Source organism: Diorhabda carinulata, chromosome 4, assembly GCF_026250575.1.
Source record: "Diorhabda carinulata isolate Delta chromosome 4, icDioCari1.1, whole genome shotgun sequence".
Classification (NCBI taxonomy): domain Eukaryota; kingdom Metazoa; phylum Arthropoda; class Insecta; order Coleoptera; family Chrysomelidae; genus Diorhabda; species Diorhabda carinulata.
Window position 1 is genome coordinate 24,597,045 of NC_079463.1, and position 27,606 is coordinate 24,624,650.

General features: G+C 33.0%; 2 protein-coding genes across 2 annotated transcripts in view; one reads left to right on the forward strand and one right to left on the reverse strand.

Annotated features, from left to right (window-relative positions):
* LOC130892354 (protein gooseberry-like) overlaps window positions 1–4,795 on the forward strand; it is a 52,765-nt gene extending 47,970 nt beyond the window's left edge. The window contains exon 7 of the mRNA XM_057797744.1: window positions 1,166–4,795. Coding sequence (XP_057653727.1) covers window positions 1,166–1,440 — 275 coding nt within the window. The 3' untranslated portion in view covers window positions 1,441–4,795. The remainder of the gene's footprint in view (window positions 1–1,165) is intronic.
* Window positions 4,796–5,384: 589 nt separating this feature from the next.
* LOC130892533 (uncharacterized) lies at window positions 5,385–27,416 on the reverse strand. The gene is made up of 16 exons (XM_057797988.1): window positions 26,778–27,416; window positions 25,063–25,343; window positions 24,402–24,675; window positions 24,150–24,337; window positions 22,133–22,394; window positions 21,405–21,583; window positions 18,983–19,221; window positions 17,651–17,842; window positions 16,844–16,958; window positions 15,349–15,581; window positions 14,928–15,231; window positions 12,123–12,367; window positions 10,957–11,299; window positions 10,763–10,894; window positions 7,995–8,118; window positions 5,385–7,190 (listed from the first exon to the last, which is right to left on the reverse strand). The coding sequence occupies exons 1-16, from the start codon at window positions 26,986–26,988 to the stop codon at window positions 6,913–6,915; spliced, it is 3,600 nt and encodes a 1,199-aa protein (XP_057653971.1). The 5' UTR covers window positions 26,989–27,416; the 3' UTR covers window positions 5,385–6,912.
* Between the last annotated feature and the right edge of the window lie 190 nt (window positions 27,417–27,606).

A 27,606-nucleotide genomic window follows, 5' to 3' on the forward strand; every position in this document is an offset into this window, starting at 1 on the left:
TGACAAAAAAAGGTCTATCCATCCATCCGAGAATGGTATCCACCAGACCGAAAAGTATAATATAATTAAAAGCAAAATATTTCTTATATATTGCAACAATAGCAAATAAACTTTTACAACTTTTTCTTTATCTATTAGCGAGTAGTTCTATGGTTTTATTTTCTATTTTTCCATAAAATTCTATTGAAATGTTAGTATTTTAAAATTGATTGATACGTAGATTTCTTCAAAATAAAACAAAATTTAAATTTGCTAGATTGGACAACAAAAATTGATTGATTCGAATAAGAGGAGACATCTTGTTGGTATTAGTTGCCTAAGTAATCCTCTTAAAGCCTCCTTAGTCGCCATCGCCTTCCCGACTTGAAATTTTTCTTGATTTCCTTGAAACACCATAAGGACCTTGTCAGGTTAAAACAAGGTTTACCTTATAGATACAATTCAAACTAAGACTACACTAGGATCGCATCAGGATAACCCTTTTTGGAATTCATTAATTATTCGTCAGGTTTTCTTCATCATATCCTTACAAAGAACCTCTCGGGATCACCTTACTGGAAAGAAAAATATTTCTCATCAGGTTATTCCAGCAAATTTCATACTAGTCTAGGATGCTCTCCAGAAGTGTAAAGTCCTCCAAGCATCGCTGGCTTTGAAGCAAGGATCTTTAACTAGGTGAACTACTAGCATTTTTTTGTGTTTTCATAAGGAGCTTGATAGTTGCTAAAGATTTGTATGGTAGTTTCCTCAGAACCGGCAGTTCGAATCAACGGCCTTGAGTTGCCTGAATAACGACTTCCTTGTGATCTGTGATTATACCTACCAGAGTTTAGCTGCAGTCTGAGAGGTTTGTCTCTTCTATGAAGATTTGGTTGCATCCATATAAATGGAACCATGTCTTAACAGTCTCATACAGTCATACAATGTACCAAATTTGATATTTTTAAGTTAGAAATTAATTTTTTTCGAAATTAGTGAGCCAACTTTAAGGCCTTATAATTTCTCACGGATGGAATTTGGTATGGAGGTGAATTGTCCCCGATTGTCATATTTGGGGCTCCTCTATACATATCTGCTTATGCTGGACTGTATTAGTAGTTTTCGAATGTGGTTACCTTTGGTACGTAGTGTTCTTTTATTCAAACTATTTCTTTTTGTGTTACAGCAAACAGCAACAGTAACGAAGCGCCCTGTACGGAATCCAACACGGACCACCATCTACCTTCTCAATGGCACATGTCTTCACCCCATCAAATAAGAAACGTGAGTCCGACGTTGCCGAATCAAGGTATTCCAGGTAGTTTGAGTCAATTGGGACAACCGTTATCGCAAGGTTTGGGTGGGTTTGCGCAGACCGGAATGCAGCCGAGCATTCACAGTTACCACTCTCATCAGGCATCGAAAACATTTGGACATCAACCTTTTTACGGATGGTATTGAAGTCGATTCAATAAATTATTAATTCGGAGAAAATCAAGTTGAAAACTTGATTATAAATTCAATCATGTCCATGTGCTAGGAAGCACTGTAAATGCTTAAAAAGCCGAATTATTTCGATAAACGATTTTATTAGCGAGATCGATTTTTGAAGATGAAGTTAATGTATCGAAGCACATAAAACAGAACGTTTCTGGTTTAATTGCCGTCTTCAGTACGTTATCAAATAAGATGTTGAAGTTGAAAACAACTTCTATCAAAAACGTGGAGATAATAATTTCTGTTAGCGGTTTGATTTTAAAATTCTTTCACCGCACTATATTTTTGTATAAAATACTTGAATAAATTTTTTAAAACGCCAAAAATGTACCTAAACTTCAAAGATTTCCTCACAGGAAACTTTTTATTAATAAAATTAGACTTAATATCAAGAAAATTTATATTATCCATCAACTGGATGTCAAAATTTTTAACTATTTTGTGGAAAAATCTATAGAAGTTTAGATATTAAAACTTTACTACACTATAAAACGAAATAACCTGCAGCAATTAATATAATTTCCGAAATTAAGTTGGAATTTCTGGAATCGTTGTGGTAATATTCATACTATTTACTGTTAAACTAACTCTGACATTCGCTTCGATAACCAAGTTAACATCTTCAGAGAATAGTAGAGGAAACTACCTTCAGTCTCTGAAGACTCTTAAGTTCATCAATTGAACGATATAGCTTAAAACCAAGATCGTATTTACAAAACAGTCAATCAGTCTTTGAATCGCTCAATTTTTTTCATGTTCGAGTAGTGTCTGCCGTGAGGATGTTGATCTTGAACTTCTGTGGGTTCTAGTGCTCAGAAAAGACGTGCCTTGGTAGCTGGTTCTACAGGCTTGTACTTCTCCAAAGAAAGGAGACCCGATACTTTGAAGTGGTCTTGCAAAAACTGCTCTAGGCGGTACTGATAGTAGTCATCTGTTCCTGTCTACGGATTTGACTGGTTAACATCAAACGTTTCTGAAGTGTGTTCATCGATAACCAAAACTCAAAGAGATCAAAAAAATGTGATTTGGATAGAAAGAAAAATTAGTAACGTATTGTTTGAGAATACGTATAATAGAATTGATTTAAGCACAGCTTTTTCGAAAAAAAAAATCATTTTATATTTCAACGAGTCCCTTTTGAGATTTGTACACTATTCACAATAATTTTTTCAATCTACTCTAAATAATATTCGTACACGTTATCAAAATTCAGTATTTCATAGTTCCATCGATTAATTATTTCATGATTAGGTCAATAATCACCAGGGGTTAAGTCTGTAGAATGGAGGTATAATTCGTAGCGGACTTCAGGTGGACGGTTTTTTTCAAACCTCAGTAAATTAACCCAATAAGTTGATCTATTAATTGTTCAACCTTCTTGAAGGTAGTCAATGTGAATTATATCACGTGCTTTTAAACAATGGTCTCAGTAACTTTATTGCCTAACAAACCCACTCCAGTCTTCTTTTGCGACGATACACCCTGATAAATCCTCTGTTGTTTCGACTACTGTTGCTTCCTAGGGTGATCTGGTGGGTGTAACTTTCCTCGTGGAATGAAGAACGTCAAACATTCCTGCTAATAAGTTTGGCGTAGTCGCCTTTTGTTAGTAACTAGGTACTAGATCAATACTGTGAGAGATGAGTGATCAAAGACAAGATGATGCCAAAACTTGCGACAGTTGTAGCAAGGAAACGGTGCAATAGTTCAACTTTTAGAAGCAAACGAAGCACATATTATTTATAATAACAATTTTATCAAAGATTATCAAAAATTTCACGACGAACTTTTTTGGCAGGGTATATGTCAACTCTTGAAATGTGAAGCTTGTTTTTATCTGTATATAAATATGTAATAAATAACTTTAAATTATTCAGCTAGTACCTAAAGTATTGTGAAACTGAAAAAAGGTTCATGATCATTACAACTTATAATCATCACATGTTGGATACTCTCCAAAAGACGTCATTACTTCCAATCATTCGTCTTCTAGGCTGGTGGTTCTGAATGTACCAACACGGAATTGGATTCATCAAAGAATATAAAACACAAATTCCAATTCGGAAACAACCTTGTGAACGATACAGTTGTCGACTAACATGATGTTATACTTTTGCTATTTGATTGTCCAGCAAGTCTGTAAATATCCGCCTCATCATCAACACGTTTTTGTTTAGAATCACCGTGATTCGTTTCTTACTAATTTCACCTTCACGACATTGCTATCACTCTTCTTTGAAAGCCTCGGTAGGGAGACATTTAAAAAATGGGCTGTCTCGTTAGCACTGAAGATATCTTCTAGACTGCACAAAAGGAAGGAAAATCTGCTATCCACTGATTGCATCTACAACTTGTCTGTATATCATCTCGTCTTAAAACCTTCCATATTTTGCTTACTAACAAGTTTGATTTGTGAAGCAAATTTCTGTTTATACCTAACCAATTTTTGATACTTTCTACAATACAATTTTCGATATGAAGGGAATTCCGCAGGTCGGGCCCGTTGTAGTCAAACAACCATATCTTAAATGAATCTTCTACAATATCGTCATCCCATCTAGTGTTTGGTTGTATCTGATTTTAATGCCTATCGGTTGAGATGCCACAATTTTTTACAGTACAACTCGTCGAAACTTGCCGATACCGCGCCGGTCGTCGTCTCGTCCGCAACACTTGTTCAGACGTGCAAATTAATACGACTTGTGATGTATGTGCTTGCCAGTTTCCATAGAAAGATCTAATCTTCACTTTTTTTCGCAATTTGGAAATCGTTAGGAATATGTAGCTAGATTTAGGTTAGGTTAGGTGTCTACGGAAACCAAAGGAGGACATTTGTTAGTACTATTCACAAGTAAGCTCAGCTACCACAACAAAATTATAGTTATCCACTGTTTGCAGGTTTTTACTAAACTCAAATAATCTAGCGGGGGTGCCAACGCTGCCAGAAGATTTATTATTCTTAGTTTCTTTTAGATGTTCAATGGCCTCTTCTGTTGTGTGGGTGATGTTACTAGGGAGTCATCGTGACATTCTTCTAGTCATTTCTCATTGAGCACTAATTTAAAGTGTAAATCTTTTGAAAAACATTCTGGTAAATAGTGAGGAAATAATTGGAAATGAATGAGTAATCAATAATTTTCAAAGTGCTTTTCTTCGTATTTAAAACAAAAAAGTATATTTTACAGTTTGAAAATATAAGTATGTACTGTTATGTATAACCTTTGTGAAGCTTTTCCAAAATACACACTATATTTTATGTAAAATGTATGCTTTATATTTTCTGTATTATATTGTACATTAAAGATTATTTACCGAAAAATTTTAATTTTTTTCTTTCCATTCTACAAGTTTCTTATACCTTAACTCATTGAGTTGGAACTTCTGGAACCGTTGATGCTATTCATAGTGAACACACTATTTACACTACCACTACACCAACACTCACAAGTACACCGTCTGAAGCACGTTACAATAACCAAGTTATCGTCTTCAGAGACTGAAGGTAAACTGTTTACGTTTGAGATCAGTTCCTGTCCAGTTATTCTCAACCGAGACTCAGTTAACTAACTAGCAGAAGGTTCATCTAACCTCCTGATATTTTAAGACTGTTACTTGTAAAAACTTGCATATTCCATATTCAGTACAACGTGTCGAAACTTGCCGTTGCCTCGCTTGATCAGACGTGCAAATTAATACGACTTGTGGTGTATGTGCTTGCAAGTTTCCATAGATCAAATCTTCACTTTTTTTCGAGGTTTGGAAATCGTTAGTAATATGTAGCTAGAGTTAGGTTAGGTGAGGTTAGGTTAGGTCTGTATGCAGCAAAATTTTGAATGTGGTCTATTAATAAAAAAAGTTTGGGAACGAATTATCTAACGTTTGCACCGGTCTTACAATAAGAATAAGTATTTAGTTGAACATTTATTATAATTTTTTGTAAATCACAATAATAAAAGTAATAACAAAATTTATATGGAATAATTTAACCACATTTATCAACAAATTTCATAAAAATATTAATAATACAAAAACAGATGGTAATATCGTGGAAAAAATTTGTTTCATCAATTGAGGCTACCATCTAAAATCATTTCCAGTCATACAGGATTACCCAAAAGTAGTTGAACAAATCAAATACATTTTTTTAATGGAACTCTCTATACTTGATCACATTTTTTCATGTACCTAGGTGTTGCCGTTCTTGATATATATTTAGAAATAAGAAACAATTTGGTCTACAATTATATAAATAATATTAGATGATTGAAAGAAGATCCCAGTTATCTACAGAGTGTTTCCTAAGTAATCTAAAGTATTGCAAAGATCGCACAACTTTCACTCCAGCTACCAACTCAGACCACGCAGATCTCCTCGTCGGTGTTTTCTGTGGTTTTCCTGTAACCTTGTCATCTAGTTTCTCAGGGGAATAATATAGCCGCCGCTGTATGCGTCCTTACCCACACCTGTTTGGTTATCACATTCCAGGAGCTGTTTAGTATGTAGAGTCATTTTATTCACCCGATAGTAGGTGAAAGCACATTCAGTATGTGAGTACCAAATAAAGAGAAAATCACTCCAATTCCAGTCCGTAATGAGGAACATTTTTTCTACATAAATACCAATTCTAAAATATATCTTATCCCACTTAAAAAGGTCCCTATTGTACTCAAAAGACAATCCCACGAGTCTTTCTCGACGCAAAGCTTAATCAGAATTAGCTGTAGCAGCAAACAACTTCTAAACATGTTAACTGAACTAGGTGGTGAGAGGTCAGGTAGCAATAATTATTTTCAACGACAATCTAATGAAACAAGAAACGTTCCTGCGAAAAAATTGAATATGAGGCAACATATAAGTATCTATGTCCTCATTGGTAATGGTTTTATCATTCTGATTAACATCTTAGAGTGTTATTCGGTTCAGGCTTTTGAAACTAATATGGTGAACGGAATCGTATCAGTGTCATCCTTATATGCAGATGTTCTAATTGTTAAAAATGAATGGCAATTTGTCTAATTTTTCCCAAATGTTGTTCGATGCTTGTAATAATTGAATCTAAAACATGCTCATTGGATAAAAGTTTCCACACCTCTACAGCAGATTGAATGTGATAATTTTTTGTAACCATGCATTTCATTTATTATAGAGTTGTGATTATTTACTTCACAGGGTGTTCTGCATAAATACTCACTTTGCAACATTATTTTTGTTCACCTTAAGCAACAAGAAAAAAATAAAATAGCTAAAGACGACATCTGAACAATTATGTTGGAATACCAAATGGTAAATTCGACCAAAAGGTTAAGAAAAAATTAACTACAAACTTTGTTGGAATGTAGTTCGTTTCCATAGTTTTAGTTTAATTTTTTTAGGATGTATGTTTATCTAGTTTTTAAACAGACGGAAATCCGCCGTTTATATCACACCAAGAAGTCTTTACAAATTAAGCGTGCATAATAATTGTTGACCGGTAGTGGTTATCAATTTATGTATTTGATTAGCGTGCATAGTTTCCTTGCATATAACTAAATACGGTTCGTAATTTTGGATTTCTTTCAATATATCTACATCCTCATCTGAAGTAACAATTTCCGTTTTGTATAAATCGGATGTAGCCTTTTGATTTGGTTCTTGGTTGCTCGTGCTAAAACGTTGTGGAAAAACGAGAACCAATTGATCTAGTGTCATATTTGAAGCCGCATATGTCAGAATATCTGAAACCAAAAATTATTATATTCAATTTATATGAGTTTAGATTATCTACATACCATCCCAAAAGGATTACAGCAAGATGTATACCAAGTATAAAAAGAACAAAAAGACAAATGAAACAGTATAAAGTCGGAAACTGAAAAATGAAAGACAGTAAAATATCGAAGATGACGTGGTGATAATGGCAGAAAAGAAATGACACAAAAGATGAAATTAGAAGAATCAAATAGTCAAAAACTTTAAACACCTTGGCGTGTCACCAACACATGATGGTAGAAATATATAAAAAAATTGAGAATAAATCAAGATACGACAAAATGAAGAGTAACATTATAAAAGGGAATTTGAATTTAATAGAAGAAGGGCAAATAAGGTGGTTTGGCCATGTTATGAGAATGGGAGAAGAGAGAGATGAATACAGAAAATATATGAAGCACAGAAAAAAAGTAAGACCGAGGAGGAGCTGGACATAAGAAATTAAGATGGCAGGGGAAAATCGAGGAATAATATGGAAGATAATATATAAAACACATAGATTAGCAAAAAATGGAAACTGTTGGTGGAAAAGGGAACTTACATAAATATTTAACTCCAACAAATTTTACACCTGATAAGGTAGAAAGGCTACAGGATTAAGTGAGTAAAATACTACGTTATTGTGTTACAAAATGGAAATATTTTGTGCAAAAGGAATTTCAACGTGAAATAGTATAGGTGGAATGCCATGGAATAGAAAGTGGTTGTTTTGTTTCATTCAAATTATACAAAAAAAACTAATTCAAGTAAAATCTAAGATAATAATTTACCTTTCAAAATTTTCTTATGAAAGAAACACACTCGTTTCAAATTCTCGTTTTGGGCAAGTCTCAAAATCCGTCGTTGTACCGTGGCTATTAAAAATTTCCATTCGTCGGTTCTAACGAATCTATCCTGAAAACAATTATATCGTGAGAAGACTGAATAGGTTATTCTTGTTACTCTTGTAACTTGACCTTTATCTGTATGACCGATCAATGGTAGAATATTGTGAAACTCTTCTAATGAACCCACTCACTATAAAAGTGGCGCATGGAATTAAAAAAGTTGAAGTGAATAAAATTAATCAGAATATAGAAAAGAATCAAGATTTTGAATATAATATTTTATAAAACTTGACATCTGTCGATTTTTCTCTTGGAATGAAAAGTATTAAGAAGTTGCAACAAGTCTAAATTATAGTCAATGCTTGAATATACTATTTAATTTAATAGTAGAAAAAGCCCGTTAGTTTTTAAGAGATTGTTACTTATTTTTACCTATTACTCTCTCTAAAAAGCCCATTTGCATTAAATATATTGTTAGGTAATAGTTGTTGGTGCCCCCAGGAATTTAACCTAACCATCGAGTTTTCTAGACTTGTCTCCTTCATTCCTATATACTTTTCAAAGAACCATAATTATAAGAATAACTCACAAAAGGCAAAGAAGTGCAAGTAATTTTGTCTAAAAGACCGAAAATAATAGAAAAGATTCTGTAAAGATGGAAATATGTAATAAACATAGTTAAAAACACTAAAAATTGGAGACCTATAAAACTTCATAGACTCCTCAAGTACCAAAAATAGTGGATTATGCTGTTCAAAGATACAAGAGTGTAACCAATCAAAAAAAAATTAGGAAACAAGCTCGCTAAGTACAGATTAGCGCACGAAATTTTAACAACCGAATTAAAAATGGAAGAATAACTCACTTAAGGTGAAGAAGTGCAAGCAATTTTGTCTAAAAGACAAAACATACTAGAAAAGACTCCCTAAAGATGATAAATGTAATAAAACTCGTTGGAAACACTTCAAACAGAAAAATTATTTTTTGATTCAACCTGTTAGAAATTAATTGAACTAGGGCGTAAAGGCTGTGAATCGACTTCGGTAATATATTTTGACCTATTGACAGTTTAGCAGTCAGGTAGTAGTAAGTGCAAAGTGTCTCCAGTCTCTCCAGGTTTCATGAAACTTGAATGTAAGTACCGATTCCTTTGTCACAGCCTCGCACTCACAGGTAAGTTGGTTTGTATCCTTTGGTACCGTCTAGAAACGACAAGAGCTTTTGGGAATATCTCCAATGTTCTTCAGGTTATTCTTCGCCGATTAATGTCCAGTAAGCCTACTACTAACCTTTTGTATTCAAATAGTACAATAAAAAATGAATCTCTTCTGTTCCAAACCTAGGTTCTTACTCAATGTTGCTCATTCCTCTTCATCAATACTTATTTGTGATGATTTGACGGCTTTTTGGGAAATCTATAAAAGGTTATTGTCTTATGAAAGGAAATGTTCCACGTTTCTTCACCAGTTGATCAGGTTGTTCATTGCACTTCTGTATGGCCAGGTACTCACATGAGAATAACTTTGTTGATTGCTTCCAGTGAGTTCAAAGACTGTGTGAATTATCATACTAACTTTGAGTTGATTTTATAACAATCTAATGCTTTAAGAGCTGCTCTGATGATCTTTGTATTGTGGTAGTTGCGTTGTGGCTGCGCATGTATGAATGCGTATGTTACTGCTTGGAAAATAAAATGTTCTGTGCCCACTGATATAGTCAGCTTGGTTTTTGTGCTATATATTCCTGCCCTTACTTGTCCATTTTCGAACCAATGGTTCACAACACCAATGAGCCCAGTGGGAACATAATTTCTGCGTTTGCCCATTAATTTCGACTTGTTATTATAACTTTATTGGTTTTGAATTTCAAGTTTAATTCGTTACTGTCGTTCTAATTAAAATATACAGTCGCAAAAAGCGTCCGAGCCAATTCGACCTGATCTCTTGTCGAGCGAACCTCTAATAATCTGTAGAATTCAATATATGGCATACAAAATGGTTTAGTTCAATTTCAGCCATTAAAGTCGATAACTTGGTTATCGAAAACGTGCTTCAGACAGTTTAATTGTGTTGATAGTTTAAACAGTGTGATCAGAATATCGCCAACGATTCCAGTTATCCCAACTGGGTTAAAAATAGCAAATACTTTCAACGTACAATGTGTGGGACTTGCGCCTCGCTCTGTGGGACTCCCTACTCACTAAAATCACATCTCTTTTTGCTTCCACCTTTATGAACCTTTGAGACCTCGTAAGCATAGCTTCAAAAGTTCACGTTGTCTAATATGGTATTTCAGAATATTACTATTGAGTTCTCTTTGATGAAAGTCAGTTCTTTTTATTCCAAGAGTAGTCCAATTTCTGTGAGAAGTCAGTAGGGTTGTTAGGTTTTTAGCAGTGAGGATAGTGTTAATATCTCTATGGCATATTTCCCTTTGTGTATTCCACCGATGGTGTGGTCGTTGTTGTTACAGCATAAACATATCGGGCTGTCAATGACGTGGGAACGATTCAGATAAGCTCTGAAACATCTAGAGGTCCAGAGACTGTCTGTAAGGTAGAAATTCATTTCGCTGTGTTGTTTTCTGTTGATCCAATTAGGTAAATTTTGAATGAGCGTTCTTATAGTAACACAGTAACAAGGTATATAACTTTATAAATAAATTCTAATTTGATTCAAATTGGAACACCCGAAATTAAACCTCTCACTAACCTTGGCGAATTGTAGTAAACTCTGAGGACAATTGTCAATGAGTAATAGAACAGCGTCGTTTGTTAACATCAGTATCGACTGCAAACTTACATTTCCTCTCAAATTTTCATTGACCGATAAATAACCATTTACCTGTTGATAATAAAAAACAATTAAAACCAATACAATAATAATTTTTCATAACATCTACTAACTTCCAGAAGAACTGGTTTAGGTACAACTTGACTACACAGCAACGCTTGCAACTTTCTCAAAATTACATCGGCTTCTTCGTTAGCCGGCCATTGTTCTTTAACGGGATAATTTTCGTTGCAAGCTTCATACAATTTGGAATTTATTTCGATTTGAAAGGGTGGCATCTTATCTAGATATTCCCAACGCAAGCTCGAAAACAAATAACAGTCTTTGGGTTTCTTTTCTTGTTCTTCGAAATAGGTTTTATTTATATGGTTATACCCCAGTTTTTCTTGGTGGCGATCTTTATTCGTATCGTCGTTTTCGTCTTCAAATATATCTTTTTCTACTTGTTTATTCCCACTGAAACAATAAAGTTCCGTTAATTGTTAATACACAAATAAACTAAGAGATATATCAGCAGTAAATGGTGGTTTTTAGTACGTCAATATGACAATGAATTATATCTAATATTGATATTTTTTAATAGCACTGTATTTGTATACACATAATCAATTCGTTAGCGAGAACTGATCATCCAAAAAGCCTTCGATTATCTAAATACTTTTTTTTATACAACCCCACTAAATATGTCAGTCATCTGTAATTTGATTGCTTGGACATACAGTTTAATTTAATAGTAGACCTATAGACCTTTCAAGGACATATGATTTCAAGAGTTCCGAAACATCAAAAATCAAACTATAATACTTTAATGGGAAATGTCAAAAATAGTGCTTCTCACAGATGTGGATGTGCAAGAAGTTTTGTTGAAACCACTGAAAATTAGAGAACAGACTCGGTAAAAACAAATCAGTGCAAAAAATTTTAACAAAAGAATAAATAATGGAAGAATAACTTACTAAAGGCAAATAGGTGCAAGTATTTTGGTCTATAAGGCCAAAAATAATAGGAAAAAAAACTCCCTATGGAAATAAATGTGTAACAAATTTTCTTGTAAGCAGTAAAAATACGAGAATTATAGAACTCTATAGACTCCTCGAGGACACATGATTTCGAGGGTTCCAAAACATCAAAAATCAAACTATAACTCTCCGAAAGTGAAGAAGTGTGATAATTCAATGGAAAATGTCAAAAATACTGCTTCTCAGAGATGTAAATGTACAAGAAGTTTTGTTGAAAACACTGAGAATTAGAGAATTTGATCTATTCAAGAGATGCTTACTTGGAATTATTTCCGTCTACGTTGTTTTCGTCTTTCATTTGTAAAATTTGTAATTGCGAAAGATAAGATCTCACTAGCAGTTTCATTGCTTCGCTAGCTCCTCTTTCGTATATGATTTTACTCAAATCGACATTTTCCGGTTTGGAAAAATACCTTTCAAAGTAAGTTTCCAACGTCTTTTGTAATAAAGTACTGGCTGAATTTGTATCGCTACCGATACTGGATGGTAGATATTCCAGAAATACCTAAAAAAAGGTATTTATTATTCCTTTCATTGTAAAAAATGAACTTGACTAAATGGCAAATGTAAAAACGTCTTAAATTATAATATAAACCTATTGGAGAACAATAAATATGAAGAAAAACTAGAAAAATGGATGAAAAACAAAAATTGGAGAAAAGACAATGTATCAGAAGAAAAAACAATAAAAATATCTACGGAAGCAATACTAGTTCTCTATTTTAAGCAGTAGTACCAGTTTTTGAGGTAGCATTGTCTAGTGAGAGGGAAGTAATAGAGTAAACAAGAGCTCAAACGATATAAGCTCAAATTACATAGAGTACATTCGAAATACTTGGTCTGACATATGTAATGGAAACAAGAGCTGAAACATCAATAATTAGGATAGCTGAAATGAAAATGATGAGATTAACCTCAAATGTACATTGAGGGGTAAGGATAGAAGAACTAGGAATTTAGGCTGTGGTGAGGTGAGGTTGGGTTGGAGGTTTGAAAGGTTATGTCAAAAAAAAACAGAAAAACACACTAGGCACGCTACCAGAAAGTTGGTGTAAGAGATGGACCTCTACACCTCAAGAAAAGCCCAGGAGGAGGTTAAATTTGTGGATCAAACGCTAATAGTTTCGTCTAAAAGGTTGAAAATAATAAAGAAAATCCTAAAAAATGAATTTATAATTAAAAACACACAACATAAGAAAAAATCTCGAAAAAGTACAAATAATTTCGTTACAAATATAACAAAAACTGTAGAAAAGGTTGATGAATTAGTAGACGTAGTTCTTCCAGTATCGGGTAAGCAATTTTTTGGAAAAAAAAAGAACATACATTCTAAGCACGAGAAGCATTTTATCTACAAAACAACAAATAACAGAAAAATCTTCCTAAAGAGTGAGAGGTGTTGATACTCTAAAAATGCGAGAAGTTGAATCAAAGCGAGTGAAAATATTTTATTAAGCATAAAAAATAATTAACAAGATTCTTCCAAGATGTATAGATTTAACAATTTTTATTAAAACCACCGAAAACCACAGAAAAAAATAAAATCCTTGAAAATGGATAATTGTAAGAAATGTTGACATCAAAAATGAAATATAATTCTCCCAAGGTGGAAAAGTGCCAGTAATTTCATTGAAAATACCAAAAAATAATAAGAAATACTTTAATGTAGAGTTACCAGAAGTTTTGGTCAAAATATAAAAAATGTAAAACGATCTCCAAAGATGAATGCAATAAGGAAATTTTATACAGAATACAAAAAAAGACTTTTAGTTTATAAACCAAAAAAATTGTAGAGCTACTCCTCCAAAGATATATATCCGTGCATGAAATTTTGGCTAATGTAAAACATAGAAGAATAATTACAAAAATATATAAAGGTGAGAGAAAATTTTTCGAATTGACGAAACAAACTCCCAGACACTATGTCTAAAATATCAAAAATAATAAAAAATACTTATTCTGATACATTAATTTCCTATTTAAAATTAGGCGACATTGCACAAATGTAACCCAGACAGAGATACAACCTCTTGTGTTGGTAACTATTAGGATCTGTTAGTCATTTAGTTAAGTGGTACAAAGTGTCCCTTATTTTAACCTCCATTAATATATCGACTTGGATTACTCAATTTACCTACCTAACTTCAATTTATTATTGTATTCGTTAAGATTTATTGTACACCGACCGTTCCTAATGATAACCAACGTCACAGTTAAGCGATTACAAGTGTACCTTAGACACTTTAAATTCAATTAACGTATCAACTTACTTCTATTATATATTGATGGGATTTTAACGACCATAAATATAATTATTTATAGCTTATACAATAAGATTTTGGCGAACCTCTCCAAAAAAAAAAAGAAAAAAATCTCTAGTAGCACACACAGCACAAAGCTAGTACAATTGAACTCTATTTTTTTTTGTAAAATTACTGGGCTAACTTTACCCAGATGTCAGTATTTATCAGAATATTGGAAAATATATTCACTCATATTAAACTTTCAGCCATTTTTGTCGTTCAGTTTCTGTTTGGTAATCATATAAGTGAATCTTTATGAAGATTTTACTGATTATAGGAATTTTGAGAGCTGAATTCAAACGTGAAGATGTCACCTTGACTGATAACGAGCCGGATGGTCAAAAACTGCAACAACCACAGAAATCATCAAAAAATTGATTGGATTTTTTGCTTCCATTTGAAACCTGGATCCATCACTCTACTCCCGAAACGTGAATAAGAAAAAAAAATAACAACGCACACTTCGGTGATTGCCATGGCTACCCATAGACCACTCACCATATTCACCAGGTAAACGTTCATGTTGTCGAGAAAGAACGCTGTTAAGTCAGAAACACTTGTAGAACAGACTTTTCAAAGAAATCTCATGAAAAATTGAAAGACAATTTTCCCAAAGTGAAGAGGTGCCGATATGTTTATTGAAAATACCAAAAATAATAGTAAATAGAATATGATGTGCAAAAAACAACAGAAATTTAAAAATGGCTCTATTAAATTTTATCGGTGTGGGTAATTTGAATGAAACGATCAAAAATTTCGTACCTTGATGAGTTTATTTAAAGTAATAACTTTCTTTTCCATCATGAGATTCACGAATAACGACGAAAGTAATTCAGGACAAATGGTGATCAACAAAATGGTCAATTCAGAAAACGTCGTTACGTTTTTACTTTTATTTTGTTGCGTAAACGTATTTTCGAAAAGAAGTTCGTGATTTTCCAAAACCAGCAAATACAAATTATCACGAGTAATCTTATCCAAATATCTTTGAGCCATTTCGGCTCTACATTTTTGAATGAAGAGTAGTGTGAGGGCTAAATGTTTTTCGGCTGGCTTGGTGAAATTTCTGTAACACGATAAAAAAATATTTCCATAAAAACAAACAGTAAATATTTCAGATCATTGAAATTCGTTCAGTATTGAAATAACAACTTAGTTTAATGTCACACACTGTATAACTCACTCTGATATTTTTTCTGTTAAAATATTGATCAACTTATCGGTTGAATACTCTCGGAAAATTTTACTCTTCAGAATCAAATTTGGGAGGTCTTCGTAAGATTGGTGTTCCAATAAATCCAATATTGATTCGGAAAAGTTCTGTCTGGTATTTGGACCGAAAATTTTGTCAGCATCTGTTCCGACCTTGACGTCCAATAAAGTTTTTTTTAAATAATACATTAATCCTTTGGTAGACTAGAACAAAATGATATCGACAACATTATTCACATATACGAGTCCAATACTTATTAAAAACAACATTTAGAAAATTAGACTTTTTAAACTATTGAAATATTGACATGTGTTGCTTTAAATATATTTGCAAGTAATTTTTTTATCACTGTGTGTAGAAAAATTGAAAAGGAGACATTTTTGATTAAAAAGAAATTTGCAAAGTTAAGGAAGAAGTCTAAAGGCATAGGAATTGATTAGAACTTCAATTATGGACCAGCTTTTAAGAACAAAAAGGACGAATCCATGAGTCCTACAGAATCTGCAAGATCCAGCTCGTTTGGGTGTCCGATCACTAGAAAAAAAAACGCAACGACGAAGCGGACTCACTCGCCAGACTGGGATCGGCGATCCCGCCGATGGATCCAGAACCCATCCTTGGTATGGCCAAAAGCCATCGCGTCTCTGAACCGTCTACTCGCAAGGCGGACTCGGTAGAGATGGATAGAGACACCTGATATGAGACAAGGGAAGGCCCATATAGATGGACCCCGTGCATTTCACACCAAACAACTACTCCAAATAAACAGGCGCGGAATTCGACACTTCGGAACAAAGTTTCCTCAACACCTCAGCGGCGCATGTGCTCTTTGCTATCCAGGCAGTGTCGGTTAATAGCATAGCTTCCAATTTATTATCAAGCGTCACTACTACTTTTATTTCTGCTTCTTAAGTGTGAAGAAGCATGCTGAAGCGCAGGTATATGAACAATACATGCTCTACGATTTTTTTAATTCCTGCACAGGTTGTGCACCTCGGAGAATCCTCATATTTGAACCTTTGAACGTGTTCTCTGAAGCACCCGTGCCCAGAGAGCTTCTGGGTCAGGTAGTAATTTATCTCTCCGTGGGGGCGTCTAAGCCAGACGTCCACCAGCAAAAAAAGTCGGTGGGTCCATCTTCCCTTAGTCTAGGGCATCCGGGTCCAGAGAACTTTTGGGTCAGGTAGTAATTAACTTCTCCTTGGGGGCGTCTAAGCCAGATATCCACCTGCGGAATAGTCTAAATATCCCATAACATTTGCCAACGATCTAAGCTGTTATTCCACTCATCTCTCCTCAGTTCTTTTTCACTAAGTGCGGCAGATTTTTTTGTCTGTGAAGAGATCCTCTTTCCTTCGCTAACACACGAATAGGTAGTCTTCCAGCAATTAGACATACTGTGCGCTGGCAACTCCCAGGGCGCTCAACCAACCGTTAATGAAGTTATCGTCTTCAGGAGACTTACATGATTTCCTGACTGTTCTTGTATTTTTTTGACTCGTTTTAAAACTTCCGTGGGTAGTATCCTAGCCATCTTATAATATGGCGCAGCCTGAATATAGTCATCTTCATTGTTACACCTAAAAATATGAGACATCTTAACACATAATTATATTTATGAGAAAATTTAATAGGACTTTTTTTGTAGAACACTTAATAAACTATAACTTATCTCTGAAAAATTTTCTACATATCGTAAGTTATTTGCATAAAACTAAAAACCTCCAATAACTTTTGAACGGCTTAACCGATTTGATTGCGGCTGACGCCTTTCGAAAGGACTTGAATGAACTACAGTTTGAACCGATTCGCACTGGTAGATTTTGAGGAATCTTGAGAAAACTATGAAAAAAAAAAATTTTTTAAATAACTTTTAAACGGCTTTACCGACCGATTCCAAAAGTGAAACTGTAGACTCCTTTATCGGTGAGTGCCCAACACCCACACGCGCGAAGTTCAGACGCTTGGGCAAGCCTAGTGACGTTAGATGGTACATGATTATCTTTTAAAACATTTGTTTTTGGTAGTGTGAAGTTGGACAAGAAAAAGCCTATCAGAAAGCCTTTTGTGGGTAACAGTTCTGGACCATCCACTAACCCAATTATGAACTATCTGGATATGCATAATTGCCTTGTTTCAAGACAAGCACTGCAATCATAATCTCACTGAAGCATTTAAAGTTGTAGACTGATAAACCGGAATGTATGTTTTCAGAGTTTTTTTTTAATTGTATCGAGTATTACCTGAAAATCAAAAATCAGAGTATACTTACATAACGTAGTGGTCCCCCAAAAGTGCACAAGAGACGCGATACGTTTCCACAATATCATCTTTATTGAATGCTCTACAAATCACTAATTTGACGTTGTCATCTGTCATCTGCCATTTTTTTAATAGCAATACCACGCGAAGTACCATATGGGCTTCACTCATTAAATGACAATAAGTCTGTACTGAAGTAAATCTAAACAGAAACAAAAAGAACTATTTGCGAATCAAAATACATTGTTGTTTGAATAAAATCTTACATAATTTGGTAACCGAATCTATAAAACAATAATTTTGTATACAGGATGTCTCAAAACTAATTAATAGAGACAAAATACTTCATTGATAAAATGCATCTAGAGGCGATGCAAATAGGAGATGATACCTTCCAAGGAAGCTAAAAGGCTAACAAAGTATAATCAAAGCTGGGAAAAGACCTATTCCTGGTTACAACAAGTCAAAGATTTTTCTTGCGCTCATAGTGGTCTCAGTAATGTTAAACAACATGCATCTGTGACTGTTTTTACGTGGAACAGTAGTATTTCTATTTTAATTCTAACATTTGAGTTTTTGATGAAATTTATCTGTTATCGACCTCCCATTCCATTCAAAGAATTCAATAAAACACCAATGTCGTTGCTAAAACTACTGCTACCTACACTCTAAAAATGTTTAAATCAAAGTTGATTTAGTAAAATTTTTAGTGATATGTTTATAATCTTCTTTTTATATAATGCTTACAAAATTCTATTTATCTTCATTAATTTCCTTTTGTTTTCAGCAAATTTTGTATAATTCCTTGTAAATTCGTATTTTCTATTTATTTGGGGAACAGAGCAAATAGAATAGATTTCTGTTTCGTTATATTTTAGAAAACATATAAACTCAGATTTTATTAGTTGTTAGAGCATAAGATCCTTTTTATTGAAATCTACCCTACCTACTCGTTCCTTCTTCAGTAATTTCCATCTGTGTACTCGTTTTCTTTCTCATTTTATTCTTTCTTCCCAGTTTAACAGCTACCAAGTTAGGAGTTTCAAAGGGTTCAACCGGTGCACCACAAACAAATTCATCTCAAATCCAACAACTAGGAATTCAGTTGGAGGCTGCAACCATTCCGGATTTCTATAGATATGTTCCAGTTTCATTAATATATAGAAATCTGAGTTGTTTTTAATTTTCAACTCTTTTTATTCGTTTTTGTCTCGCTTTATGCAATTTAACGATATTTACCAAGTACATACTTTTTTCTCATTAGTCCTGAGACACCGTGTATGTACGGTTGTACCGAAATGTGTAATAAATAAGATTTTAATTGGAAACGATGTGAATTTACCTGTGTACATTAGCAACAATAGAAATATCGTTAAAAATCATTTTTGGAGATGGTAATTCCAAATTATACAATGTCAAAAACGATGCATTTGAACTACTATTCGAGCTGGCTGAATGAGCAGGCGAAGTTTCTGAATTAGCTAATAATACCATATGGTTTTCGGTAAGTAGAATTTGTTCTACACCCAAAAATGGTCTCAAACCAACTAAACATATCGAATCGGTAACTTGAGGACAAGCCTAAAATAGAAATAATTTCAAAAATTTATATTTTTTTTGTACATTTTTATATACCTAAATTCCACTGCCAAAATTTTAGTGGTCAAATTATATCTATCGGGATAAGGAACTTATGTCTGCATCCTTTCTAAGATACAGGGTGTTGAGGTTTTAAAAATAAAACTATTTGAATTCTTTGTCTATTAGTGTCCGGTATAAAATAATTTCTAATACGCCTAATAAGACAGGTAAAATAGGATTAAACCCGAAATTAAATTGGGCGCGTTTGATTTTCTAGATTCTCGGAGTTTTTCGTTTACTTAATAAGCCTAGCAGCTCTTAACAAAATTACAGGCAGGGGTTTTGGAATTGGGAAAATTTCAAAATTATGCGAAATGAAGAGGTCCACATAAAGGATCGAGGTTTTAATGGATATATTTCATCATTCGCCATATAAACAAGCAAATCCAACGAGAGATTTGTCGTTAGTGTTTTTATCAATATTTTCATCAACTACTTCTTGGTTTCAAATAAACCAATTTTTAAAAAAACGCGATCATGAACACTTCCTTCGTTCTCGGTTGATTAATATTTCAATATTCACAGACTTCTTAATAGTTTCTCTTTCACATTTTATAATGGAAATTTTGAGGTTAGAACCCTTTTTTTGGAAAGAATGTTGTGCTCCACATTTTTTACCCGACAGTTCGTGAAATCCTCATATTTTTCGAGTTATCACGAATCGAAAGGTTTTTGGGTACTTCAACGCATATTATGGTGACTATTTCCTTCGAAAAATTTAAGCCAACCAAAAAGCTGTAATATTTTATGTTTACCTAGCAACGATCAAATTTCAGCGATAATACTGCACTAGTGCAAATTATCGATAATTTGCACTAGTGCCAAATTTTCGTCTAGGATTAATAAACATCATTTGGTTTTAATTTTATATTTTAAGAAAAGGAACAATTATTGAAAATGCAATTAGAATATACAACTTTACTGGAGGACGACGATGGTGTTTCTAAACACAGAATTAAGTTTATTTTAAATTAAATTTTTCTCAGGAAATAGTCTGCCAAAATGCCCTCTCGTGCATGTCAAATTGTCTCAAAATTAAATTATCGACAATTTGACATGCACTCGGGACATTAATATTGAAAATTTTAGGTTGGGAAAAAATGCATAGGAACCAATTTATAGAGAATTTTGTGCTCTACAGTTTTGGCTCCGGCATTTTTTTCGAATTCTACGTAGTGTTCAAGTTATTCGCCATTAAAAATATTTTTGAGCGTTCAAACCCATTTTATAATGGAGATTTTGTGGTTAGGAAAAAATTGAAAGCTTTTTCGTACAGAATGTTTTGTTCCAAATTTTTCTCCTAGCAGTTTGTGTCGAGTATAAGAACGCATTTAACAACGAAAATTTATAGGTTAGGAAAAAGTAGAAACCTCTTTTGTACAGAATTTAGTACTTAAAATTTTTGTTCCAGCAGTATTTTCGAAATCCTCATAGGTTTCGAATTATTTGCGATTCAAAATGTTTTTGAGTACTTGAACGTATATAACAGTGAAAATTTGAGGTTAGGAAAAAATGCCTAGGAACCTATCTGTAGAGAATTTTGTGCTCTACAGTTGTGTCTCCGTCACCTTTTTGCGATTTCAACGTAGTTTGCAATTTATTTACGATTCAAAATATTTTTGAGTGTATAAACCAATTTTAAGGTGAAAATTTTGAGGTTAGGAATAATACCTGGGAAACTTTTTTGTAGAGAATTCTGCGCTGTACATTTTTTGTTCCAGCACTTTTTTTCGAATTCCTCATAGTTTTCAAGTTATCCGCAATTCTAAACGTTTTTGAGTACAAGAACCCATTTTACGGTGAAAATTTTGAGGTTAGGAAAAGCTTGGAGACCAATCTGTAGAAAATTATGCGCTTCATATATTTTGCTTCAGCACTTTTTTTCTAATTTCTCATAGTTTTCAAGTTATTCGCGTTTCAAAATTTTTTTGAGTTTCAAGTCCCAAAATTTCGAAAATCCGCGCCTTTAATTTTTTCAAACAAAAGTTGTATATCAGAAAAATCAGGGATTGTGGAAACGAAGGAGATGGAAAATTTTATCAGTTGCTATCAGGAACTACCCCTAGAGAGTTGGTAGTCGAATTTGAGGAAACCTTGTAAATATAAATAGAAAAATGGCTCACCACATTGATATTATCGACGATTTCGAAATTTCTACACATCTGATGACCGTATCTTAAAGTATAAGATTCCAAACCAGTTTCAGTTAAAGCGTGCAAAAAATATTCTTCCATAACTAATTTAAAAACGGGTGCCGTGAATGGATATACCGCTATACAATTATCCTTTTCGACGTCCTTTTCTGAAAGATAATTTTGGAAATACATCAAACTACATAATTCAGAAAAAAAAATTTTCTATTCATAAATTACACTGCATTTCATTGGTAGCGCCTCAAAAGCTAACAGAAAAATATCAGTTTTTGTCATTCACGTCTAAAATTGTTTTATTTTTGACCAAACTTTCATTTTTCCGTTAAACTTTGTAAGTAGCTCGGAGTTATCATCAATTATTTTCGTAAAGTCACTTTTGGAGGTTAGTTCACATCTGGTTCGTGTAAAATGTCACGCAAATGTGTAAATTCTTCGACTTATTTAGTTTTTTTTGCGGTGAATATACACCGAAAATCCAAAAAAAGGCTATTACACATTTATTTAACAAATGCCAGGATAAATATTGGGTGCCACACATCTGCCGTATCTCATGTCATAAAAATTTGACCGGTTGGTTTAATAGACAATATTCAGCGCTGCTTTCTGGCAAACCAATGAAATGGTGCAAATCTACCAATCACATTGTTATTTTTGCTGGAGTGTGACAGTGTTCACCTGGTACAATCCTAATAACTTACCTTTGTCATCAAAATGGTAAAGATAACCTTCTTGTTGTGTAGCTATAATACAAACAACACAGTTTAAACACTGATGGAAATCGCTGTGTAGAGATTTCTTTCCGGATGGTTTGGATTTACCATTGAGGCATTGATCGATGTAGATCGGCTTTAAAACGAAACTTTTGAATTCCTCTACAACTTTCCTTTGAACACTTTCGATTAATATAGGCATGAGTCTCAACTGTATTAAATTTTGAATCGTATATTGAACGTTTTTATTCTGAAAAATTTATGATACTACTACTAGATACTTGATACTATGATTCGTGGTGAAAGGTTCTAATCCACTAAAGCTATTACATCACTCAATAAGTCGTGTGACTGACACACATATGACGCTGCTATTGTCAAATCCATATGATATTTCGATTAGTCAGAAAAAATTGACAGCCATTTAAGTGAAGTTACTTTTGTTATTTTCAAAACAATTGCGTGTGTTAATTTATAATTGCTTTTTGATGAAAAAACATACTGTACAAGCTCAATAATGGCTTCAAAAGTGTTGTTATTCGGACTCTATTCTATTGGAAAGAACCAATTGTTATTGGTTTGCTGAATTTAAACGTGTTTGTACAGATGGTGAACGTTCTGGTCGTCCAATTGAGGAGGTGACTCCAGTTAACTCCAAAAAAGTTCACAGATTGGTTATACCTAATCGTAAATTGAAATTTGTGTAATCATAACTGAGAAAATTAATTGTTAAGATGTGTCGCTCTTTTACAGTCTGTCTATTAGATTAATTATTATTTATTTTGTGGTTCATTATTTCCAGACTGTATAATTTTAGTATGATTAGTATTTTATATCATCGCTTCCAATATATAGAATTACTTCTAGAAAAATCTTCTTAAAAATCATAACGTAAAAAAATAAAATTTCATAAATACATTGCCGGCATTTATTTCAATATAAATAGGAATTGTAAAAACCATTTTAATGAGTTTTATTAATTCAATCTACAACAGCACCTGCTGTCATCAGATCTAATAAAGTTTTTAAAACTTTTTGCAATCAGCATATTCACACGTAGTCCTATCAATAGTCAATCACTATTACTGGAATACTTTCGCGAAAGGAATTAATTTATTTTAGTGAAAAGTACTAAACTGCTAAGGACTTTTCACCATGGAAAATTGGTGGCTTATAACTTAGCAAATATATTATAACAAGGTGAAGTATTGGTCAGTGGTAGTACGTTTCTATGAAAATTATTATAGGAAGATCTAGAAGAAGAAAAGAAAAGTAGATTGGGTCCCGGTGGATTAGATCCAGATCTTCTACAAGAAACTATTGGACGAAGAAGATGAAGTACTTTGGGTACCAGGACACGAACAATCCATATCTTTAAGACTAAATTGTACAGATGATAAGCTCATAAATCATCCAGTACCATTTTGTAGATTTTCTTCAACATTTTCTGGAGTCGTCACCACCACTGAGATGCTGGTCTTCGTAGACTCTGCTACTCAATGTTTCACTGTTGATAATGAAGGAGCAGTATCACTCAGAGAAGAGAAAAAATTCAAGCAACTACTGCCATCTCTAGGACAGGACAGGTACTTCTGGGACGATCCTCGTAGTATATGTAGTGTCCGTACTTAGTGATTCGCCCTCGTATTTTATACAAATACAGTCAAATTTTGGGTTGGCTAATAATAGTCGATCTATGATTTCAATGCCATCGAAGAATCTCTGTAGACACTCGTAAGATGGCAGGAGTGAAGAATGCGTTGTGAACGAACACGCACGTGAAGAAATATTATGTTTTTTTTTCTTCCATACATAACCCTATTGCATACCGTATTGTTTGTTACATACAATTCATGTCAACTTAAAATAGTTTGTTTACTCAAACGGCGAATCACTTAAATCACACACACGTATTTATATGTAGTATGTCACAACTCGAAAATAAAAATTTAGTGGATTAGGACGATTCACCACTATGGCGACGAAATATAAAATATGTACTTACATCTACAGTGCCGTTTGGTTTGATTGTTGCCGATATATCACCATCGCTGAATGTAAAAGGGCTGTTTTTGTGAATTATACTATTTTCTTTTATGATCATAGGTAAGTTCACAGTAATTTTCTCTTCATTCTTCAACATTTCTTCTCTCAACAATTTTTTATAATCTATTGGACCGCTTGTATTAGAATCTGGAATGGGAGAACCAAACAACTCGTATCTTATTATTAAATTAAATTTGGAAAATGTACTTACAGGCAAAAGAAAAGTCATTTTGAGTACATATATTCAAATCACTTGCTTCTCGCTTATCAGTTTCGAAAACTTTGAACAGATGGAAAGCATCTTTACTCATACAAGCAATGTAATTCTCACAAAACGCTACGTGATGAGGACTAAAAGTTAGTTCAATCAACAAAGGCATTTCTTCAAAATCCACAAATTTTATTTTAGAAATATCATGTGTCTTTACAACAAATGAATATATGTTAATAACCTTTTCTGAAAGTATTAAAAGATTTCCGGATATCTGAAAGCAAATACATTCAAATAAAATCTACATATTTTGATTCGTAACATCAAAAATAAAACTAAGATGATGATAATAAACCAAACGAAGAAGACACAGAAGATAAAATTAATTTGTTTAGGATATCTTTTAAACGCGCATGCTTTTTAAGTTTTCTTTGCTTCTGTAAGGAAAACTTTTCCTTGTAACATTTTATGAACTTTTTCTTATATTGAATATTAGGGGCCTCGTATATTTGATACAACTGAAGTGGCGGTATCTATGCCTCTAGTTTGAAGTAAACTTTTTTCAAAACACAGTACGAATAATATTTTAATTATACTCAAACATTAAAAAAAAATAAGTAAAAGGAATGTATGCTTATGTTATGAAATCTTTTTACTTTACCTGGCAACATTCAATAAAATTTGGATTTCTCTTGACTGGCACTTCTATCATCTCAAGATTTCCAAGTTCTGTTTGATTTGTGGTAGGTGTTACTCGGCCAGCTATTCTAGCCCTCATTGGTTGAACCATACCACATTCAGAAGAGCCTAAGCTGATGCCACTATTTGTCATTTTTGATTGCTGTAATGTGGCAATACTATCCCAATTTATATATATGCGAACGAAATTGATTTCTTTATTTTGACGATTGAATTTAGTTTCAAGAGTGGCAACATAATCTCCTAAAAAACGTTATTTGAATCTATATGCAGTGTTATAAAGTAATTATAAAAGTAATTTGTGAATTTGAATGAAAAATCACTTTAAATTGTAATAAACTTAACTCTTTCTCTGGATTACCACTCCACTTTTGGCTACCTTACTTTCCTGTAATTTTATTAGAATAGGTAAAAAACCAGTAATGGTCACGGCATTAGTAATGGTCACTTTTCAATTAAAAAATGAATAACAAGGGTTGAAAAGAGCCATCTATTGCACACTACCGATGTTAGGCTAGGCAGTTATTAGTTTGCAAATGGCCGGTGTCACCAAACATGAATGATGAAGAATCTGTGCTAAGCAATTACAAGAAAATGAATTTGAAAAACACCATCTACACAGTTTTGCAAGAAAATAGTGATACCAATCCAGATGACCCTCAAGAACCACAAGAAAGTAATGATCCGAATGAAATAAGAGAAATCATCAAAGAAGCACCAGGATTGAGACGTCGACGATTCTGATTATCAGATTCTTTCTGATGAAGACATTGTGTGGCATATAAAGAACGATAATCAGGAAGTAGAAGAGAAAGAGGAGGATGGAGAAGACACTGAAGTAGAAAACGATGTTTCAACCTATGATGAGGTGTGACACCATTCAGCTTTTGTCCTTAAAAAGACTAAGAGATTTAGCTGCAAAAAACGTGTTTGTAATAGTCTTAAACAAAAAAATATGATTTCTTTTGTCAGCGTTCTTAAACATACAGTGCATAATTAAAGGAGTTCTGTAAATTCTATTTGCTGTTTTTTGTTTACAGTGATAAAGTTGAATTACAGTATATTATTCATATTATAGTGTGAATACGACTAAAATCGAGTCCAAATCAGTTAACTAGATTTTCAATTATCCTGACACTGACATGCATCATTTAGTCCTGATAATCGATGCTCTACTATAATAGTAATAAGTAAGTTGCTTACAATAGCCAGAAATAAAGAAAGACCTATAGAACTTTTCAAGATGTAGAAGAAAATTGTAAAAAGTTTATCCTAGTTATTAATGAATCTAAAATTGTATTTATAAAGATGTCTGCATCAAAAGACTGTAGGAGAGTGAAAGATTTAATAATAATGATAAAAATTTCAGAGGTGTAAATAAATTTAAATATCTAGGAGAAAATACAAATAATCAAGCTAATAGAGCTTATTTTGCAAATCTGAATCAGGAATATTAATTATATTTCAATTCTAAGGTTGTATATTGAATATTACAAAAAAAGACAAATACACCTAAGAGATTGTACTTAAATATCAAAAAAATATATCCAAATAATAATTCGTAATTCATTGAGTTTATTCAATAAAATATAAATGAAAAGGTCTAAATATTGAAGTTTTGAGTATATGAAATGAATTAATGCCTATGGATAATAAATATAATATTTATAAACTTACCATTGAGACAGTGAACAATTTGAACAACTTCATCTACCGTGGGAAACGAGAATATAACTTCAGAATTATTGTTGAGATCTCTAACTTCAACACAATTGTTCATTAAGGCTGATAATAGCCTATTTGGGGGTGCAACTGTGCAAGCAGTTGGTTGTTCAACAACTTGAATATGTTGATTAGCAAAATGATGCACTGATATTACACGTACCATTGTTGAGTTTGTTGGAGACTGATTAGCAGATCAAAACTCCAAATAAATAAAACTGGATTGGGAGTGCTCTTGAAAGTAATTAGTTTTTTGGTGAACTGGGTGTGGAATGTGATCTAAATTCAGTTATTAGTTCTATTTTTCACATGTTGACGTAATTAGAGGGAGTGTTTCACAGCAATTTATTAAGTTTACTTAGAAAGACAACTAAGTATTGATCACACGAAAATTTTAACCTAGATTTTGAAAATTTGTCCACATGTCATTTTGCTTTCACAACAACGTGTTTTTAAAAACCCATTTATTTTAAACCATTCTGTGAGTTATCAAACTTTTTTATGAAATTTAATAAACACTCACTTTATTTCATTTAAAAATAAACTGTCAATTGTGCCAATGTAACATTTATTGGTTGGAAGCTGTCAATTGTCATATTTTAATTTTTAGTCATATTTAAGTGATAATTACATCAATAAATTGAACATATTTTAATTTCTTTTCAACTATCATTTATTGTATTATATGTTACTCAAGTAATAATTTGGAAATGAGATAGTCTAATAAATCCAAATTAATTAGTAACTGAAAGTGACAATTCTTTTAGGGATTGATGTTGGAAAT

Excerpts from the sequence above, each read along its gene's own strand:
- LOC130892533 (XM_057797988.1), bottom strand. The coding sequence starts at position 26,988 with ATGGTACGTGTAATATCAGTGCATCATTTTGCTAATCAACATATTCAA. Across the intron at positions 12,368-14,927 it reads CTTTAAATAAACTCATCAAG|GTATTTCTGGAATATCTACC; the intron begins GTACGAAATTTT and ends ACCTTTTTTTAG. Across the intron at positions 7,191-7,994 it reads TCATAAGAAAATTTTGAAAG|ATATTCTGACATATGCGGCT; the intron begins GTAAATTATTAT and ends TTTTGGTTTCAG.